The sequence below is a fragment of the Salvia miltiorrhiza genome, chromosome 6, assembly GCF_028751815.1.
Source record: "Salvia miltiorrhiza cultivar Shanhuang (shh) chromosome 6, IMPLAD_Smil_shh, whole genome shotgun sequence".
Lineage (NCBI taxonomy): Eukaryota > Viridiplantae > Streptophyta > Magnoliopsida > Lamiales > Lamiaceae > Salvia > Salvia miltiorrhiza.
The window spans coordinates 14365704-14388113 of NC_080392.1; the positions used below are offsets into that span (position 1 = coordinate 14365704).

Consider the following 22410-nt stretch of genomic DNA (forward strand, 5'->3'; position numbering starts at 1 on the left):
GTGGTTAATGCAGACTAATAAGTTTTTGAGTTATTATTCAAAATTAAAATTCATTTAGCCAAAAAAAAAAGAAACAAGCCTCATAATTAGAGTGATGCTTTTGATCTTCAGAACAAGTTGTCACTTATCTTCAAACAGAACACACACACACACACTTGAGCATTGTTTATTGCAAGGAATTTCATATAACTAGAGAAGAAAAGACAAGATTTTCAGATTGTAGAAATTCAGTTTGCAGGCAGGTGAAAATTCAGTTTGCACAAAAAGGCCAAAGAAAACTAGTTCATCGATCTCTTCAAAGACCGCCTTCATCTATGTGAGATTGATCTCGAAAAATACATCTTATAAGCTCTTAAAATATCTTATAAGCTCTCTAAAATAAGTTTCGCCAAAACACCCTCTATATCTAACCCTTCAACATTGTTTCTTGAAATATGCAGCTCAATGGAAAAGTCACTCAAGGATCTGGGATTTTCCTAGAGAAGTTCTTGTAGGAATGAGATGACCGCTGTCGGGTGCTTTATAGTCAAGAGAGGCGAGGGAACGGAAGACGGACTGATCACACGGGTCATGACCAATAACAGTAGACTATAAAACACCACTAAAATTACAAGTATATCTTTTGGATATATGCTTGAATCCAGATATTTAGCCCCTCTGAAGGTCTTACACAAGTGTATTTCATCTTCTATTCTAATCACATTAATGCACGTTAAAGGCAACGTCCCTAGCTAACAAACCTCCTACCATCAAGATCCTCGACTCCCCGACACAAGACTATGTCTACAACAATCAATACTCCTGCAGTCTATCCTACGACTGAGCACCTAAACATGTCAAAGAAGACACCAAAGATACTATCAACAAAAATAGACGTCTTCTTGAAACATCCGATGAATGAGTATATATACACTCTATACCAGAACTCATTCAAACACTAGCAACAAATGAAGGAGGTTTTCATATCAAAATGAACAAACTTATATGAACAATTTAACAATTTTATTGAGTTTTTGATATTTTCCTTTAACAAGACAAATCAGAAACTGAAAAGAAAAAGCAACCCTTCAGTTCAATTACTTTGTTGGGCTCCTAGCATACAAATGTGAGTTAGAGGCAAAGAAGACTTATCATGGTATCATCTTCACGCGTAGCATGATATCATGAAGGTGATTCCTTCCATTGCAGTCTATTAAGTCCGTCCACAATGGCTCTACGGAACTCCCCGTTGTGTAGAATGAAAGATGAAACGTGGCCGCCCGAAACCCACCTTACTTCCGATCCCGGCCACGCCTTTTGAAGCTCCAATACAGAGTGTTTTGGGATATAGCCATCGTCCTGACAATAATAGGGCACAATTTAGCTCAACTATATATCAAGAAATTCAAAATTCATATATATGTTGCTTACAGTAGCAGCGACGTATATAACAGCATTGGGGTTTTTGGGGATAGGGAACCGCGTGACATCAGTCAGAGACAGCACATCCCGCATCCGTTCCCTCACTTCCTCGATCGTCAAGGCAATTTTCTGCATAGCAAGATCTTCTCTAAGAGCTTCCCAGGCAGTCGCATGCTTTAATACCCCTTCACAGAATGGCACAACAGCAGAATGTGGAGAAAGAAACGGGAGTGTGGCAATGGGCGTCGGATGCAAGGATCCAACCATAGCAGCATGTACTCCGCCTATGTTCATGCACAAACTATTCAAAGGCAAGAGAGAAAAACTGACAAAACAATCTTGTACTTATTACATTCACATACATATTTCACTGCAAACATGTATGCAATGTCACGACTAACAAAATAAATCAATCACAAAAATCTATAAAAATTCTTTCAAGAGCTAAGCAAACAAGCTGTGTGTCTTACCCATGCTAAGTCCACAGACACCCATTTTCCCAAAACCAGCTTCATAGTCTAACCAATGCAGAAGGCTACGCGCCTCTTCGATGGTAGCTCTTCCTAATAGGAGCAAATCACTGACGCACAACAGTTTTGCACCGTGCTGCTGCAAAGGACGTCTTCTTCCATAGAAGGGGCTGCAAATTCATGGCTTCAGTACAACTCCTGATGAAAATCTGTGCATTGCAAGAGCTATTAGGTAAAAGACAGTTCCACTTCACCTCTCAAGCACCATAGTTGCTATGTTTTCCTTCAGCAGAGGCCCACCAAGACGTAACCTCCGCTCAAATGAATGGTCTCCTGTGCCTGAAACAAAGGACATATGCCACGCCATTATCGTCATTTCTCATGTCTATCTAATCCAAATAATCTTATTCTTTTATCACAATCACAAGAGAGCAATTGCATATGTCAAAATCTTACAAGTTTGTTTCACTGAACATAGATAGAAGAAAAAGAAGAACACTTTCTCTATAGTCATCTTTTGTGTTTCTATATTTCTGAGCATCTACATATGTGCCAATGTCTGCACAGCAACACATTCACTACCAATTCGAATCTACATCCAGGCAGTAGTAGAACACAGGCATCCCGTTATTAGTGATGAATGAAAACAATATCACGAAAAACAAGGCTCGGAGCACCTAGGTAAGGTTTTAAATCTAATCAAAAACTTCATTGATACTACCATGAATCCTTCCCTAGCGCCATTCACTTAATCAACTACGACCTAATTCTAAATCCAACACCATCATTCAACTCATAGGTTTTTCACTAGTTTACTGGTAATGTCAATGCCACAGAGCACAATCACAAAACAACAGTATGCAACTCCTCAACTCAATCACCAATACTCAAAACACACAGCAGGATTACCTAGAAAGTCATCAAAGAACACAACCAATTCCAAATCCAAGTCAAACAATTTCAAATCCCACAATTTTCCAACATCGAAGAAAACACAATAAACACCAGGCAAACAAATAGAATGAAATGAAATACCAGCAAGATGAACAACACATGCCATCCTCTGCGGCTGGCCGGATTTGGGAGAGAGAAAGGCAACTCTTGCAGTGTGGCTCTCAGGGGGCAATGCATTGAGAAGCACCTCATCACAAGGGGTCTTAAACACCCCTTCTCTCAGACAAGCAGTCTTGGATTCCCAAACAGTTTTCCAAACTGGCTGCACCAAAGCGGGAGGCCAATTCTGACCTATTTGGGGAAACAATTGATTTATCATCCTCTCCAAAAGCTCAAGCTGTGCCCCACCCCAACCCCTCGAGAAAAATGGAGGGCTAATCTTTGTTCTGTGCAGCAATGCACCATACACATGATCCAGCACATAGTAAAGGGTGCCCATATTTACAGCCACCATTTCTTTTTAGACGAATAATAGGGTACACCTCAAAATCAACAAAGACTATATTTTTCCATCAATTTTAGGCTTTGCGAGCTAATCCCACATCAAAATCGCAATTGATACACCAAAACCAGAGATGTCGAGGGCGGGAAAAGGTTCTTTACAGAGTAGAGTATATCAATAATTACAACAAAATGAAATTCAGATCTAGCTAGCTGAAATTTCCAATACAACAATGGCAATATTGCTGCAGGCTGCAACAAGATGAGAGAGAGAGCGCCGAATCTGTAAAGGGCAAAAAGACTACGTTGGGATCGAAATAACAATAACTTATACACTTTAAGACCGCCCGATTAGGCTTAGACCCATCCGGAGAAGGGGAAGATTGTGCGTGTGCGTGTGCGTGTGCGTGTGTGTGTGTGAGAGAGAGAGAGAGATGGAAACTGGAAACTGGGGGCGGAGAAGGTGGTGGTGTGACACCGCGGATTTAGATTAAGGGCCCGCCGCCACCTCACTATATCCATAAAATTTATCTGATTTTTGTCTATAATTTTGGCTCGATGATTGTGCAAGATTGAAGGATTGAGATAAAGTTTGAGGTGTCAATTGCATACCTAATTCGACACAAATCATGGACTAATATTTAATTTTAGGTTTAAGTTGGCAAGATTATGGTTATCTTTCCATTTCTATATTGAAATAATGTTTTGGGTTAAAACTTCAAACGATAAATTATATAGTCTTTTTTTTTGAATAAATAAATTATATAGTCTTAAGAAGAAGGGAATTAAGTTCAAACTTAAGTGGGGTTTTTTTTTTTCTTTTTGGTTGCCATAGTTGTTATACAAAACAATAAATTTGGCATTTAAAAAATCACTAATTCTTTTCCTTGTTCAAGTCAAAAAAGAAAATCAAAAGAGAATCCCATTAAATGAATTTTATCACAAAAGTAAATTATCTCCAACTTTTAAATATAAAGAAAAGTTTCAACATTAATAATTGGTGTAAATTATTAAACATCTTTTTTTTATATAAATTAACAGTATTAAATAAAGAAATTTAAAGGTCGCGCCACAAAAGATTGGAACCCAAGATCTTTGGCTTTAGTCATTAAAGCCTTACTTCTTGACCAACACACACAATTATTAAACATCTTAGAGCATCTCCAATGGGAGGTGCTTAAGTTGGTGCTATAAGAGCATCTCCAGTGCTCGGGTTGAAGAGGGGGATCGACACGGTTGGAGGCGAGACCCGCGCGGCGTCGAAGCGGGGTCGAGGCGGAGACCCGATACGAAGGCGAGGAAGGTCTTTTCTTTTTTTTTCTTTTTTTTCCCCTTTGTTTACCGTTGCTGAACGGCTAGTTTGTAGGATTTTTATTTTTTATTTTTTTTATTTGCTTTTTTTCTATTATAAATAATATGTATTTATCTCCCACAATTTTCATATTCTCACATCATTCTTCCATCTCTTCCCAAGTTTTATATTTTTCTTCAAATTTTGCTCAATGGATCGTGAATCTGACGATTATCTAGAGAAATGCGGCGGAAGCTCGGGTGTGCCTACTACTCAACCGATGATGGGGTTTACTCCATTTTCTGAAGCTTCCAACGTCTTTGCTTCGGGTGTGCCTACTACTCAACCACGAGGATTGCCAACCGTTGAAGAAGAAGAGGCGGAGGCGAAGCCTAAGGTGACGCGCACCAACTACTTCGGCGACGAGACGGAGCTCATTTGCATCTTGTGGGCGGAGGCTACCCACAATCCAATTTTGGGCATTAGCCAAAAGTTGCACCAATATTGGGGCTCAATCTTTGAGAAATACAACGCCCTCAAATCGCGGGGTGCTCCTACGTGTAAGGCAGATGTTATCAAATCCCACTTCGGTCGTGTCTCGAGGGAGACGCGACTTTTGTATGGACTACTACAAAACATACCACGACAATTGGGGTAGCGGAATGAGCGATGATCAAATCACCGAAGCCGCCCAAAAGATGTTCGAGGCTCACCACAAGAAGAGATTCGGCTATTTGAGCGCTTGAAAAGTCCTCCGCGAGTGTCAAAAGTTCATGACGGGAGCCACAGATGTCTACTCCACCAAGAAGTCGAAGGGATCCGACGGCGAAGGTAATAGTACTTCATCGGAGCCGAGCATCACCACGAGGCCCCAAGGGACGAAAGCGGCAAAGCGCGACAAAGGCAAGGGCAAGAAGGGAAAAGCATCTTCCACGACCATACAATTGTCTTACTCCGAGGAAATTGAGAAAGTCGCCATCGAAATGAAGGAACATTCGGCCAAAATTGGTGGCATAGCCGAGGCCAAGAAGACACTCGCGGCGGTGAAAAGGGAAGAGCTCGATTTGAAGATCCTCAAGATGGATACTTCGAATATGAACGAAGCTCAATTGACATGGCACAACCATTTGATTCAAGAGGTGCTCAAGCGTCGGGGAATTATGTAGTTTTAAGATTTTTAAATTATATTTTTTTAAGTAATTTAAATTATGTAATTTTTATCTTTAATGTAATGTTTAATTTTATTTTCAATGAAAAATTAAACATTTTAGCAAAATTGTGTTGAAATTGGAATTTTGGTGGAAATGGGGATTTTGGACCCAAACTAAGACCTTTGCATTGGAGAGGGGTGGGTCTTAGGTGGGGACCACCATCTAAGACCCAAACTAAGACCCACCCACCTTAAGCACCTCCTCCTCCAATGCATAGTTCTTTCTTTGGTGCTAAAATCCTCATTTCCACCAAAATTTCAATTTTTACACTTTTATATTAAAATGTTTAATTTTCATTGAAATTAAAATTAAATATTACATTAAAAATAAAAATTATATAATTTAAATAACTGAAAAAAATTACATAATTAAAATTAAAATTGCAATAAAAATTTAGAATTTTAAAACAAATCAAAAATTAAAATTAAAATAATATGTAAAAGGAATTATAAAAAATTAACACAATACCTCCCCACCTAGGGATGGCAGTGGATCCTGGACCCGGTCCAGATCTGTGGATCCAGATCCGATTCGGATCTGGATCTCAATTTTTTGGATCCGCGGATCTGGATTCGGATCTGGATCTCATTTTCTAAAACGGATCTGGATCTGGATCTTGACATTTGAGATCCGGATCCGACCCATGGATCCGATTTAATTTAAAATATATTATTTATTTTTTATATTTATTTTATTAATAATATTAGATATATTAAAAATTAAAAATAAAAAAAAATTAGAACAACTTTGAAAACCTAATTTCTAATTCATCTCTCTTCCCCCTCTCGGTTCTTCACTTCTTCTCACTCCCGTGCCGCCTGACCTCTTCCATCGCTCGACTCACTCCCATCTCCTTCTCGGCCTCAGTTACGCCGCCTCACCTCCATCGCCGGTCGCCTTCTCCAATTCGCTCGCCCGCCCACCGCCGGAGAAGTCGGGAATAGCAGCAACAGTGCAGCACACTCCAGTTCGTGCAACTCCAACTGCTTCACTCCCATCGCCGGTCCCCTTCTCCAATTCGTCCGCCCGCCGTCGGCGAAGGCGGGAACAGCAGTAGCACGCTCCGGTTCGTGCGACTCCAGTCCATTTTTCCTCTCGGTCACTCCAGTTCGGTCACCGCCTTTTTGTCACTCCAGTTCGGCTCGCCGCAGGACTCCACCTCCGGCGTCGTTTAGCCATGAGCTTATCTACCACAGGATGTTTTGAATCAAAGGTTAGATTTTGATTTTGAGCATGTTTATGACTGAAATTTTGATTCTGATTTGAATTGATTTATATTCAAAATTTATGAATGTTTTGTCTTAGGTTATTAGGTTCTGATTTGGATTGTGAATTTCTGATTTTTCTTATTCGAAATTTTTTGCATAAGTTGCTGCCATGGTTGTTTTGGAGTTGAAGAGAATATGAGATGAGAATGAAAATGAGAGATTGTGATTAATTATGAATTCTCAAAGTGTGGCCACAGGAGTATTAATTGTTTCCAATCATGGTATTTGAGGAATTAGAATAATTCTGCATTACTACATGCAAGAGTCGCATTATTCTTATTTTTTTAGGATGTCGATGATGTTGAAAGTAGCTGTGCCATGGATGATGACTTTTATTCTTACGAAATGTAATTTGGATTGGGGAAGACTTGTTCTCGTAGACTCATGCATTGAGATTTGTTTATTTTGATATTTTGATGACTTGATTTTCATGATGGATATTAAATGTTGTTGATTTTGTACAATATTTTTCATGATGGATATTAAATGTTGTTGATTTTGTGAATTTATTTTTGAATTTAATTTGAAAACAGTAGATCCATGGATTTGGACCCGCGGATCCGTGGATCTGACGGATCTGGATCCAAAATTTTTAGATCCGCGGATCTGGATCTGGTATATGAAAATGGATCTGGATCTGGTATTGGCCAGACCCGGTCCAGATCCGGCCCGTTGCCATCCTTATCCCCACCCACACCGCCCCAAACCAAAACCAAAAGAGAAACTTCTCCCAACCATTTTCGTCTTCTCCAAAAAAATTTAAAATCTGAAATTTCATTAATTTTTTTAATTATTCTGTGCGCGCGTCAAAAGCACGCATTTAACAAAATCAGCTCATCGACCCGAGGTGGACTATCAAACCGGGGTCGCACTGTTGCGGCTCTCTTAGTGCGCCGTGTTTCCTGTGTCGATCCGAGGCTATCGACCCGACGTTGGATATGCTCTTAGTTACTTCATTTTGTACAACTTAACAAGGTTGGTAATCAATTCAATATCAAACTTTTCAAAGACTACATGGAATGACGTTTTTAGTAATTGTGTGTCTGTGGAATGAATATGGGAATGAAAAATCATTAAAGAGGCTAACGGTATGAAAATAAATAAGATAGGAATGAAAGGATGGTGAGAATGAAATAATATTTTCAATGATCGGTGTGTTTATAAAATGAACATTGAAATGAATAAAGTGGTGATTATTGATGGAAAGTCGAAAGGCATACAAACAAATCATATGAATGGAATGAACATACAAATAGTCATTCCATTCCTATTATATTACTCCCTCCGTCCCACGAATCTTAACACGTATTTATTTTTGGGCCGTCCCACGAATCACGTATTTATTTTTGGGCCGTCCCACGAATCTTGACACATTTTCAAATAAGGTAATACTCCCTCCGTCCCAATAATCTTGTCCCACTTTCCTTTTTGGTTTGTCCCAATAATCTTGTCTCATTTCCTTTTTAGGTAAATTTTAAGGGCTAATTAACTTCTACTTAAACATGATTCTAATTAAACTCCCCCTCTAAATCACATCTACACATCTACGGCTCTCTCTCTACCACCTTCCCCCTTCTCCCTCTCTCCACCATTTCCCCTCTGTAAATCACCGGTGCCGCCGCTCCCTTCCCCTCTGCTCCTCCGGCACCACCTCCCACCTTCCCCATCTATAAATCCGCTGCCCTCTTCCCCCTCTGTAACTCAACAGCCACCGCCATTCTCTTCCCCTCTGTTTCGCCGTCGCCGCCTCCCTCTTCTCCCTCTATAAATTCGCTCCTCCTCTGTTCCGCCACCGTCGCCGCCTCCCTCCTTCCCCCTCTGTAAATCTATCGAGCACAGATCTAAGCCCTAAACTCCCTCTTCTCTTGCCTCGCCATCAGCTTCCCTTCGGCAAAGCAACAGCGACGGGCTGCCGTCTCTACCTCTCTCTCCGCCTCTGAGCCTTAAATCCCCACATCCAAACGCCACCCCTTCGATTCCGGCGACTGTACAGCCATAGGGTTAGCAAAGACGATGAAAAATGTGTTGAAGAAATTTGGCTTTTCTGTTCTTGGTTAACGATTTGTTGAAGAAATTTAGCTTTTCTGTTCTTGGCTTTTCCAGATTTTGTTCTTGGTTAATGAAGATGATGAAAAATTTGTTCTTGGTTTTTCTGTTCTTGGTTAGCAAAAATTTGTTGAAGAAATTGTTCTTGGATTTGATTTTTATTCTTGTTCTTTTGCTTGATTCTGTTCACTGTTCCGGATGGAGAGAGGCGGCGATGAGGCTGGTGGCTGTGCCGACGCCGGGGAAGGAGGTGGCGCAGGTGTGGCTCCGCCTACTGTTGCCGTCGGGGGGAGGTGAAGAAGATACAAGATAATTTTAAGCCATACTTAATTTCTTCTTAAATATGTGGAACCTTCTAGTTTACAACACTAATTTCACACTCCTTAATCTCCGTGCCCAAAAGAAATGAGACAACATTATTGGGACGGAGGGAGTAGTTATTACTTTATCTCTCCTACTTTATCACTTTTATACTTTATTACCTACACACTTAAAACACTAATCTACAACTCCTTAATTCCCTTGTCGAACTCAAACGTGTCAAGATTCGTGGAACGGGGGGAGTACATCATACCAATTAGCTGCATCTCTAATGATCAACATTATTATACAACAATTTTAAAATTAAAATAATCCAAGTCAAGTTCATCTCCAACAATTTGCTTAATAATAATACTTTCTCCATCCGACAATTTAGTATCCATATTTTCATTTTATAGTTTTGTCCTGTCCCCCAATTTAATATATATTTTTATTTTAAGTAAAAAAAATTCACAAAACCCTATAATGTAGGTCTATCATTCAACTTTAATCACTTTAATACTCTTATAAAGACGAGACACTTATTTCTCTCACAAGATACTCAATCATTTAACTAAAATTTGTGTTATTTTTAAATAAATGCTTAATTGTGAGACAGAGAAAGTAATAATAAAACAAATCCAAAAGTATAGGATAATGAACAATGTCATTCTATTAATAGCACAACATTATTCATTACACCAAATGGCGTAAGATTGGAGCATGTTTAAACTCTAAAATAGGTTTTGAAGCTAAAATAGAGTAAGGTTGGAGATGGTCTAAATTAAAAAAGAAATAACTAGACTAAAGTTGAAGATAACTCAAAATCCTAACTTGGATTTTGGGACGGAAATACAGAATAAGCAAACATTTAACTAAAGTCAGAAAATTGATGTTTAAACATTCATGTTCTACGAAAAGTAGCTATGAAGCCTTTATTTACATCTTTATCGAGAATCAATTTCATATGCAATGAATATGAATCTGTTTCTGCCAAACTGATCCTAACGACACATTCAATAAATGAGTATGAAATGTGATTTGCAGCATGAGAAAAGCTACAAATATATCAACACAACTGGTATCTCGTCATCAAGAAATGACACCGCCCCGAGTTGGATCATCATCAGTTGATGATCATCAGCCATGTCCCCCATATCAAAATCCTGCAATCTCAACCTTGGTTGAGTCCAAACGAGCTTGGTCGAGTCTAAACGAGCTTTCTCTCATCAGCGCATGGACATCAATGTGCGGACCCTTTTCTCCCTCTCAGCTTTCTTGGCAGAGGGAGTCCTCTTCATCTTCCGAAGCTCCTCCATCACCACCTTCTCGACTGCGTCTATGCTGTTCAAGAGCGTCTTCTGTGGTGTAAAACAAGTTGCGCCTCCCTTGTGATGTGTGATATCGAGCAATATCTTTGGAACTTTGCCTATGCTTGGCGGGAAACACCTATTTGAAAACGCCAGTAGTGGCGAAATCATAGCTTTGTTGTGCTCAAGATGAGCTCTTGGTGTGCTTGCTTGATCATTAGATGTCCTATCTTGGATGGTTTGTAGGCCTTCACCATCTCCTCCTCGCTCTCTTCTTCTTTCAATTGCCTAGAGAGAGAGAGAGAGTTCAAATGCATAGCCAATTCTCTCACACTACAGACAAATGCAATCACATGTAATCTAGCATTTGAAACCACATTTACAAGATATAAAGCTCTCACCACAGTGATGAAATTGCAAAGTTAGAAGCAATTCAATTCAATCATCTTTAAAAAAGAGCACAAATGGAAATGGATTTTCCAAGAAAATTGAGCATTACCCTCACTACAGCAGTGATGTCATTGAGAGGCCTTCTGGGATACCAAGCAGGCAATGCACCTCCGCCTCCGCGGCCACTTCCCACCACCGGTGACAAGTTCTCCGATCCTGCCAGCCGCGCAATGCGCCTAATTCTCGGAGTCCCAAAGGCACCTCCACGGCTACGACCACTTCCCACCACCGGTGACAAGTTTCGAGGCCTAATTCTTGGGGTCCCAAAAGCACCTCCAGCAGCTACTCCAGCTGATCCGGGATTCCCGGCCATCGTGGTATCTCTCCACCGGAATGGTGTTCCTGCATTCTGCCCTTCTTCATTATCATCTTCAAGAACAAAAGCTATCGGATTTCCCCTTCCATTATTCCAATCACCAGCTCTTGAAACTCGCCTTCGGCTGTAAGATGCTATGATGCTGTCTTGCCTCGACAGCCGATCTCTCGATTCAGGCATTTTGTCGAATAACTTCAGAACCATGGTAATTAAGTATGATCAGATGCAAGAATATCAAGATAAATTCACAACAATTTATGGGAAATTTCAGCCTTTTACTACAATTACTCCATCAACTTCCCAAATCTAACTATACCCACAGATTCAAATAAAAACCCGCATTAATCAAGGAAGATTAGAGCCAACTTCTTACGAAATATTAAAGCCTTTTCCAATTAGGGTTAAAAATTTATCACTACGAATCTAATCGTCTGTGCTAATAGATAGTACATAACAAAAAAAGGGTTAAAACCCACTGAACATAGAAAGATTTCATCAAATCTTGACCAATCTACACTGAGAAAAATGATTTCTCAGTGACCCGGTCCCGGTTCATTTCCCACGGAAAACCGTCACTTTCCCAGCATGGAACTGAACTCGGAAAACCCCAGAACAAAAAATAGCAAAAAATTTAGCACCTTAGTACCTTCGAAAACTCTCTGGGATCTATCCGATTACTTCGTTTGGTGAAAGCAAGGAAATTTCAGACGAGTAATAAGCAGAATCAACGGACAAGTTTTCCCCCCTTTTTAGTGTGAGTATTTGTGAATCTAGGGGTTCAGATGAAGAAGGAGTTGCCGAGAAGGAAGGTGAAATGGCGAGTTTCGGAAATGGAAGTGGGCGGCAATTTATACAATGAAATTGAGCAGAAATGGAACTGAAAAACTCTGGCGAAAATGAAGTGAAATTTGAAATTCAGCAAAAATGGAAAGCGGGATGATGGCGATATTTTTCCGTTGAAATTCAAATTTGTTTTAAAGCGGTAGGTCAAGTTTGATCTGTAATTACCATTTTGCCCATCCAGCTTACTTTTGAACTTCATGTAACTAGTAAACTCATGAATGCAGAAACAATTTAATTGAAAAATATTAAGATTTGTTACTACATTGATCTACACTAATTATGGTATGCGTGATACATTTATAATTCGTACTACTGATACTATAATTTAAGACCCCTCAAAAAAGATACTACTTCCTCCGTTCCACCAAGCTTGAGTCGTATTCATTTTCGGACTATCCCACCGAATTTGAGTCATTTCTTTTTTTTTTTTTGGCAAAAATTAGGCAATTTAGGGTGTCTTTGATATATAAATTGAGATAAAGGGTGATAAATAAAACTTAGACAAATAAAACTTAGATAAATAATACCAGGGGAATGAGATATTAAATTTCTCAGTGGAACAGTGATATAAGAGCGAGCCTTCTTGTTAATCAATATTGCTATTAAACGCTTAGATAAGATATGATTATTTATCTATATTGCTTTATCTAGGGCTATCAAACATGCCCAAAGCACTAATTTACAAAACTAATTGCACCCCTTATTACCTTCTATCTCTTACTTTATCACTTTTATACTACACATTTAAAACATTAATCTACAACTTCTTAATTTCCATGCCCAAAAGAAACGCCTCAAGCTCGGCGGGAGGGAGGGAGTATAATTTAAGAGGTGCTTATGGGTACAATCTGGTGTATCGTACAATCGGATTGACCCGCATCTAAATTCTGACTCGTATCCTGATCTAAATCCACATCTTAACTCAAATCGTGTAAATGACATTATTATGTTATACAAATGACACTACGTATAAATTACACTATAACATTGTAAATGACACTATGTATAATTGACTTTATTCAGAAATATAAATAACACTTCATGTAATTGACATTATAAAATTGTAAGTGACACTATAATATTTTAAATGACACCATAACATTTTAAAATATTACAATATCATTTATATAACCGAAGAGTGTCAATTATAAGCAGTGTCATTTGTATAACCGAATAATGTTATTTACACTATTTGGGTCAGGATGCGGGTCAGGGTTTGGGTGCGGGACAACCCGATTATACGGTACACTCAGTTGTACCACCTTTTAGTGATAATTTAAGAAATGGTGAGAAATTATGTTAAATTTGGAGGTTATGATATAGTAACAAATTTGGAGTGGAAATTTAAAATGCTCCATCCCTTATGTTTTTTTTTTAAATGCCCTCTCTTATTATAAAAAGCAATCTATGCCCTAATTGTGTGAACCACCGAAAATGCCCTTTGAATGTGATGGTTGTGCATTGTTTTCCACAAAAGATCTTACACATCTATGACAAAGCCTTACAAAAGTTGTTAAAGTGTAAGAAAAACATCAATGTCATCAATTTAAAGATTGAAATCGGTCAAATAAGTGTTGGAAAAAGTGAAAGACTCAAACAAAATATAATATTTATTTATTTTTGAATTAAAATCCAAGGTTTTAGAAGTAAATCGTAGGCTAATTAATCAATGGAAAATAAATACTAAAAATTAACACAATCGATATTGGCACTCAAAACACACAATGGAATAAAAAAATGTGTCCGACCGGAAAAAACCAGTGTCCAACCGGACACAAGGTTTCACCGGCCGGACACTTGTTTTTTCCGCCGGTCGGACACATTTTTTTTTAATCCATTGTGTGTTTTGAGTGCCAATATCGATTGTGTTAATTTTTAGTATTTATATTCCATTGATTAATTAGCCTACGATTTACTTCTAAAACCTTTAATTAATGGACATAATTTTTTTAAAAAAAAATTGATGATAGACGACAAATATGATGTGAAATAGCCTTGTCAGTAAAGTATTCATGTCAAACACTCTAATTTCATTGAAATTCACGTGAAATGAAGAAATCTTTGTTTATATATGAGATCTAGACGGACACACTCCATTGCAAAGTGAAAAAACACTCAAATTCAATAGAAATTATAATATTTTCCAAGTGGTGAAGCTATTATTTGTGAATTCTCTCATCCGAACGTTTAAAGGTATGTCATTTTACGTTTGAAATGTAATTTAAGTTGGTTATTGTTTATTTTCAATGTTTTGTTTGATCCTATATGCTTATGTGAATTATTAGCATATTATAGCATACTTTATGATTTAAAGCTACGTTTGAAGGAAATATATGTGAATTAGAGCACATTCTATCATGTTTTAAAGTATTAATTAGTAATTATTACTTACATTTTAGTTATATACATATATATTGCTACATAACTCATGTTAATATGCTCGAAAATCATGTGTCCGCCCGGACAAGTGTCCTTGAAAATGTGTCCGGCCGTGTGTTATTACATATTATGTAATACACGACCGGACACTTTTCCTCGGAAACTTCCCCGGACGGACAGATATTTTTCAAGTGTATTAACATGTTATATGTTGTATTTTTACATTTTATTCCCTTTACATCATATATTTATTTATTTATTATTTTTTCTATAGATGAATGAATATGGGAGATACTTTGTGGTTAATTATGGAGGTGTCTTCAATGGTTATGAGTACATCGGCGGCTCTTCTAAGAGTTTACATATTTTCGGAGACACCATGGCTACTACGTTGTACATGATAAATCACCTGATGTTGGAGAATTCATTGAGCACTAATTACAGCTTGTATTATTTGACGAAGAGATTAAATGGCAGGGTATACAGTAAAAATCTTCTTGCCGATGACAATGATTTGCTTCAGTTGTTGGTGTCCCAGCCACATTTTCCTGAGATTTATGTTGTCGAAGACGAATATAGTGGAGGAGTGTATGTTCCTTCGTTCGATCTCCCTCAATCTTCCGCATATTGAGGTGAATCTAGTGCAATATTCGAAAGTGGGGACGAATTGGAAGCAATCCAAAGATATGCTTATTTAGACCTATAAGCCGGAGATTCACCAGCGCAAGAAATTGTTGAACCGTCGATCACTTGGGGTAATCATCAGTCAACGGGTTGGCCTTCATGGGATGAGCCAAATCCGAACGTTTACGATCACCAAACAACTGAGCATTATTGGGGTCCAGCTGATAATCAATATACAAACGAGCCTCAGTTTGTGGAGAATGCTGATAATGTAGATGAAGAATATGTTCCATCGTCTGAAGCCGAGACTGATACAAGCGCCTCTGAAGACTTGTCGGAGCTAGAGAACTTGAGAAGGGCGCTTGGATTGAATATGCAGGTTGGCAGAATTTGCATATCGATGCCGATGATGATGAACAGGTTCCTGGAGCAGATGAACTAACTAATTGGTTAGTTCTGGTTATCCCGTTGGACGCTGCAGCGGCACTTGTGGATATTGAAGATTATCAGCTACTACCTCGAGAGTTGTCAAAGAATTCTTATTTTAATAGCAAAGATGATCTGATCGTTGCAATCGGTCTGTGGAACATGAAGCAGGGCAAGGAATATTCTGTCACCAAATCAGACAGCAGACGAATTTACTTCAAATGCAAGCATTCAGATAAGTGCCCCTTCAAGCTCAGTGCATCGTCTCAAGATGGATCCATTTGGGGTGTGTATAAGTTTACCAATGAGCACTCATGCGACGGTGATCTAGGGCGCGTAAAGCGAATAAAGGCCCCCGCAAAAGTCGTTGCAACATATTTAACACAGAAAATAGATAACGATTGTGAGATCTTGAAGCCGAAGGCCATCCAGCTGGAGCTGCAACGTGAGTTTGGTGTACAGATCAAGTATGATGTTGCATTGCGAGCCCGTAATCGAGCGACTGAGATGGTTTATGGTCGACATGATCAATCCTTCGAGATGCTGCCTAAGTATTTATACATGTTGAGACAATCCAATCCCGGTTCGTTGGTGGAGTGGGAAGTTGACCCTGATGGCCGATTCAAACACTTATTTGTTGCTCTTGCAGCTTTGGCTAGTTGTTTCATATTCAACTTACGGCCAGTGATTGTAGTCGACGGCACACACTTGAAGGGCAAGAATAGGGGTATTCTATTTGTTGCAGTGACCAAAGACGGCAATAAAAGTTTATTCCCACTCGCGTATGGTGTTGGCCCGAAAGAGAACGATGAATCGTGGATGTATTTCATGTCGCGCATTCGACGTGTTTATGGGCAAGCCAATCCACTTTTGATTGTCTCTGATCAATATATCTCCATTGCCAATGCTATCAGGAATGAGTTACCAAATGCAACCCACGGCCTATGCTACTACAATTTGCAAAATAACCTGAAGCATTACGGTAAGGCAGTGGTAGAGTTGTATCGACAAGCTGCATTTGCGTACGAGAAATCTAACTTCACTAGGGCTATGAACGCCCTAAAGGTTATGAAGATAGCCGCGTACGATAAACTAATGGGGATTGGGCCGAAAAAGTGGGCTCGTTCGATGTGTCCTATGCCTGTACGATGGTATAGTTTTATGACATCAAATGCTGCTGAAGCTTTTAATGCCAGATTGTTGTGGGCAAGAAGACTTCCTATCTGCTCAATGTTAGAGGCAATCAGACTTGTTATTGAGAAATGGTTTAGCGAGCGACTAAGAGCTGCACAACAAAGCGAGGAACCCTTGTCTGCTGAGGCCGGTAAAATGGTAGCTATTGAAGTCCAAAAAAGTCATCGATACACTGCACAAAGGTTGAGTGGCCGGAAGTATAAGGTGCAAACTGGTGACAGAAGCTTTAAGGTGGATCTGGAGAAGAAAAAATGCAAGTGTCGAGCATTTCAGCTAGACCAACTGCCATGTTCTCATTCAATCGCTGCAATAAGGTACGAGCATTATTTCTAAGGTGGGTTCATGTAAATGTAAATATGTTCTAATGTTCATTATATTGATTATTGTCGGAGGTTATTTTTATAGTGGGCAGGTGATACGATCGCGGAGTATGTACACGCTTACTACACGAATGAATTTCTTATCGATAGTTACTCTGGCGAAGTTAATAATCTCCCGCCAAGACACCAGTGGTTGATTCCTGAGTACCTCGCTGAGAGTGTTGTATTACCTCTGATTGTCACTGGACAATCGGGGCGACCAAAAGAAGGTAGACATCGAGGTGGTGGTGAAGGCAGCAGCACACAAGCAGATGCGTCTTCGAGTAGCAGGCGTCGTAAACCAAAGAAGTGCAGCATCTGCCATGAAGAAGGACACAGCAAGAGAACGTGCGCTGGCAGGGCGACTGAGCCCAGGGAGTAGTGGTTTGTATTTGTGTGTTGTAATAGTTAATGATATTGATTAAATTATCTTATTATTCGATAATATGAAATGATTAACTGGAAATAAAGTTCGTTGAATAACCAAAAAAATCACACATGAATATAACAATATACAACACTATCTAAAACTAAGTCTAGTGAATCTAGCCTTCGCAGTTTCACACAATCCAAATATAGCTCTAGCGATCTTGCTCCTATATGCCCTCACGTTTCTGTTACCCCACTCAATGGATGGAGAGCCAGATATCAGTCGTTCAGCATACATGCAGATAAAAGGCCCGCAGCTGACAGCGTCCTGCTGCTGAAACTGATCCTCTAGTGGAACAAACACCGCCATCATAAGTGGCCACTTCTCCTTTGCCACTGTCGAATCAACGGATGTGTGGTCTAGCCACATCGACAACTGAAGGACACGCGGCAACAATCTTAGAATAGGTAGTAGTTGATCAACTCGAAAATGTTGCAACTTTACACTAAGACTGTGCGCTACTGGGTCATACACCTCGCAAACGGCTTCGCCCAACCGAATCTGACAGAGGATAAAATGGTTGTCAATTATGACTGGCATGAGAACCTATGACAAACCACAATGAATTGATTTGAAACAACGATAAATCACAAATAATTAATGACAAATAATTATTTAATATATCTTTAATCATTACCTGTGAGGCATTCATCCATCCAGTTTGAGCAGGAGCGAGTTCATGGTTCGAAAGTGCTTTTCCACATACAGCGGAGATCCAGTCTATGTGAGGCTCCCAACCGTCAGCTATTTCGGTATGCGTCAATACATGCCACTCCCTGGGACTAAATTCACTTCCTTCATGCTTGGCCAATAAAACTTCTCACTCTTTCTTGAGGTATATCTACAAATCAAATAAGTAATTAATAATTTATATCTGCACCAATGAAAATATATACATAATGAAAGTTTACTTATAAACCAATCTGTGTCTACTATGACTGTGTTATTCATATTTACTTCATCAAGTAAATCCCCACAACTGGCAAGTCTATGTCTCAATGTCAAAAAATACAAGTCAATATCCTGCAACAAAGTTAAAATCAGTACATTAGTAGAAAATAATTTAACAAAGTTAAAATCAATAGATTATTTACCCAAGTTGTGAATTGCTGACTGACATTCTCCACCCGCGCGAAGTCGTCGTACACCCGCAAACCACCACTGGCCCTGACATACACCTCACGACCCTTACCACCTCGACAATTAGCCACCCACTTCTCATAAGTGTCATTGCAGTGTTGTGACACTGGACGTGGCTCTGGGCTATTAACCCAAGGCGATCTCCGAAATGTAGACGGACGTCTCACCCTCCGCTGCGACGCGGTGGCTGCTCTGCCTGTGGCGCTTCTTGTGCCTCAGGCTCCTCCGTCTGAGCCGGCCCTGATGAACTAGATTGCCCCCAATCATATGGTGTAACAGCAGTGAGTGGCTCAGCAAAGTATATCGGCTGCTCTGCCCTATACTCCGGTCGCAAGAATGGGGAAGAAGCATGAGGGTAGACATAGGCCGACCAGTCAAAATTCTACATAGCCGGTGTGTAGTCGCTCTGACCCTTATAATGGCCTGCCACTGCTCGTTATAATCTCGGGTCTCTGCAGGGTGAGAATCATAATCTGAAGGGCATGGATCATAATGCTGGGTCTCTGGATGACGTGGTTCCTCATCGCGGGGATCGTCGTCGCAGGGACGTGAAGCGCTGGGCCCTGAAGCACTGGGATCGGCTCTGTTCTTTGGAGGAGACCGTCGCTGGTAATCATCAGGGGAGTCAGACCCTCGAAAATGTTTGCTCTTGCCCCTATCCTTTTTGCCCTTGCCCTTCAGTTTATCGTATAATTTGTCGAAAAACTTCTTCACCTCCTTACGGATCGTCTTCTTGACCCATTTACGGTCCACCTCACCCTCGCTGGGACTAGATACAGGCCGAGATCCACTCGACGATGAAAAAGTAAGCGGCGCTGGCCGCTTTCCCGGATCAACTGAATGACGAGGCGGCTCGTGGGGTCGAGCATCCCTCACAGGGCCCCGAACACTCTGACTGCGAGTCATACGAGGTTGTCTAGCTACCTCCTCCTCGCCCCGCGCTCCTCCACAACACGGGCTCTGGTGTGCTGTGGAAATTGGACACCCCGAGCTAATGGGTTCTCGGGGGATTTGAATCTCACCGAGAGTTGGCCCGGTGTCAGCGCTGATATGAAGTAGTTACTCTCCATCTCGTGCTCGTCGGGGTTCAAATCCAGGACACCACCCTAGAAAGCAACATAGATAATATCTTAGAACATAAGTAAAACCAGTAACGATGAAACATTAAATCTGAAATAACTGATTACCTGTCCCTCAAATAGATCTCGCAAACCGTGAAGTCGGGGCTTACCCCTAAAAGTCCATCTCAAACATCTTGGGTGCGCTGTCGGATCACCACTAGATGCTGCCACCATCTGTCCGAAGCCCAGGACGCGCTCTAATGCCCAAACAAATAAAGCCCACGAAGGACCGTAGAAGTGATACTTCTCGCCGGTTCCTATCTCTATCGTATAATGGCATAACATCTTATATGAATACGTGCCCCAGGGGAATCTATCAAATGCATCCAAATCATCCACCAACACCCAAAGCCACGGCTGTACACGCGTATCCAACCCAAGAACAATGGTGTGAGCCACACACACGAGGACAACACGAAGGTACAGGCTCCCATCCTCATCATCTACTCGACGATCCAAATTGCACACGCATTTAATGAGCGCGTGTACGGTCATAGTTCGCCCATCGCAAAATCGTCGGTATGCCTCCACGCGACTGCAGTCGTGCTGTAATGTCGCATCGAACATCGTTGGATCGAAATTGAGCCCAGTCACTAATGCATAGTTTGCGGGGGAAAATTTGACTCGTGCTCCGCACAGAAAGAAGCACATCTCATCGTCTTCTGACATAATCTGCCTCGATACAACCTGGTGCAATGCTCTATTGCTTTTCATGCCGGGTCTCCAATCAGTGAAATGGCCAAAACATGACTCTCTAAACCTTCCCAATAACCCTTCATTGCACTCATTGCCGACCGAAATTAAAGTGCGCATCAGCTCCGGAAAAAGCAGAATCCCTATAGTATGTGCTGATAGTTACCTCCGTTTGGTCAATAGTGTCGGGACGAAGATATGGGACATCCGCCTATTCATTTACAAAATGAAAACCATATTAAATTCAGTAAAATATTTTAAAATAATACAAATAGAAAAATACATAAAAAAACAGTAAAATATGCAGCAAAAATGTGTTCGGCCGGGTACAGAATGTGTCCGGCCGGTGAAGTTCTCGGAAAAATGTGTCCGGTCGGGTACATTTTCGCTAAACAATATATGTTCCGGTCGGACACATTTTTCCGGCCACTTCACCAGCCGGACACATCTTTTTTATTCATATTTTCATGTTTTATACACGATTTAATAGTTAAAAGTTAGAAGAAAAAAAAAACAAATTCTATATCAAAAATGCCTAATTCAAAACTCATCTAGATCAAAATGCACAAACTAACATCTCATGAAATTCTCGACAAAATGAACATTGTTAACTTCATATATAATTTCATACCAAGCAATATAATTCATACCAAGCAATTATTCGTTAAAACTAATTAATTAATTAACTACACTTTTGTGAGAATATAATTATTCGTACAAAAATAATGAATTAATTAACAAACACTGTTAAACAATATAATTAACACTTAAACAATTTAATTCATAAGCAATACTAATTCAATAATTAACACTTAAACAATATAATTAAATTAAATTCAGTAAAATAGTTATAATTACTATAAAGATAATAGTAGATAAAATAGAAGATTTTATGCCGATATAGAATGTGTCCGGCCGGTGAAGTTCCCGGAAAAATGTGTCCGGCCGGGTACATTTTCGCTTAACAATGTTCCGGCCGGACACTTTTTTCCGGAGACTTTCTCGGGCGGACACATGATATTTCTGCATAGAATAGATTTTTACACAATTTCATAGTTAATGCTTAACTCAAAAAAATAAAAACCTGTGAAGAAGATGATGATGAAGATGCCATGGAATTTTCTCGATTTATTTTGTCTCTCGCGTGAATGATGCGTGTGAAGTTCTTTCTTCCTCTCTCTCTCGCCGTTAAATTCAAATTTTGCCCTACCTCAATGAATTGAAGATGTGAATATAATGATATATGAATTGATATTCCTTTCCAATCGATGGGATATGGGTTGGCTTTATCATGCATGAGTTACCTTATTATTAGGCTTTATGTCTATCACCAAATATTTTTTTAAAAAAAATAGATTCTCCCTTCAATTAGATGAGGACGATTCTTGGGCAAAGAAGAATATATTGGAAATCTCCAAAATATTTGCTTATGATTGGTGGTATAAGAGGTGAGTTGTATTGGAAAAGATATGGATATATATATATATATATATATATACAAATAATTTCAAGGAATATATGTATTGAAATTAAGAGATTAAAGGAAAAAAAAATAAAAAATTTAAGATAGATACACACGCATTTTAAAAAAATTAAGAGAAAGAATTTCATTCAAGAATATATATACATACATACACACGCTCGGACAGGAATTTTAAGGAATATATGTATTGAACGGAAGAGAAAGAATTTGGTCAAAAAAAATTCAAATTAATAGATTAAAGGGAAAAAAAATAAAAATTT

The 22410-nt window shown here is 39.5% G+C and overlaps 3 protein-coding genes across 4 annotated transcripts; 1 reads left to right on the forward strand and 2 right to left on the reverse strand.

Moving 5' to 3' along the window:
- Positions 1–938: 938 nt before the first annotated feature.
- On the reverse strand, positions 939–3616 carry LOC130988865 (uncharacterized). Its single transcript, XM_057912831.1, has 5 exons — positions 2907–3616; positions 2126–2210; positions 1872–2041; positions 1411–1685; positions 939–1338 (listed from the first exon to the last, which is right to left on the reverse strand). Exons 1-5 carry the CDS (start codon positions 3277–3279, stop codon positions 1162–1164), a joined length of 1080 nt encoding a protein of 359 aa, XP_057768814.1. The 5' UTR covers positions 3280–3616; the 3' UTR covers positions 939–1161.
- A 6642-nt stretch (positions 3617–10258) lies between these two features.
- On the reverse strand, positions 10259–12390 carry LOC130988866 (protein POLYCHOME-like). Of its 2 annotated transcripts, none has more exons than XM_057912832.1 (3): positions 12105–12390; positions 11192–11650; positions 10259–10980 (listed from the first exon to the last, which is right to left on the reverse strand). In XM_057912832.1, exons 2-3 carry the CDS (start codon positions 11636–11638, stop codon positions 10612–10614), a joined length of 816 nt encoding a protein of 271 aa, XP_057768815.1. In that variant the 5' UTR covers positions 11639–11650; positions 12105–12390; the 3' UTR covers positions 10259–10611. The 2 variants fall into 2 exon arrangements, with proteins under 2 accessions (XP_057768815.1, XP_057768816.1); XM_057912833.1 differs by having other exon boundaries at positions 12097–12390.
- A 3502-nt stretch (positions 12391–15892) lies between these two features.
- LOC130990535 (uncharacterized) lies at positions 15893–17665 on the forward strand. Its single transcript, XM_057914762.1, has 2 exons — positions 15893–17238; positions 17395–17665. The coding sequence occupies exons 1-2, from the start codon at positions 15893–15895 to the stop codon at positions 17663–17665; spliced, it is 1617 nt and encodes a 538-aa protein (XP_057770745.1).
- Positions 17666–22410: the final 4745 nt, after the last annotated feature.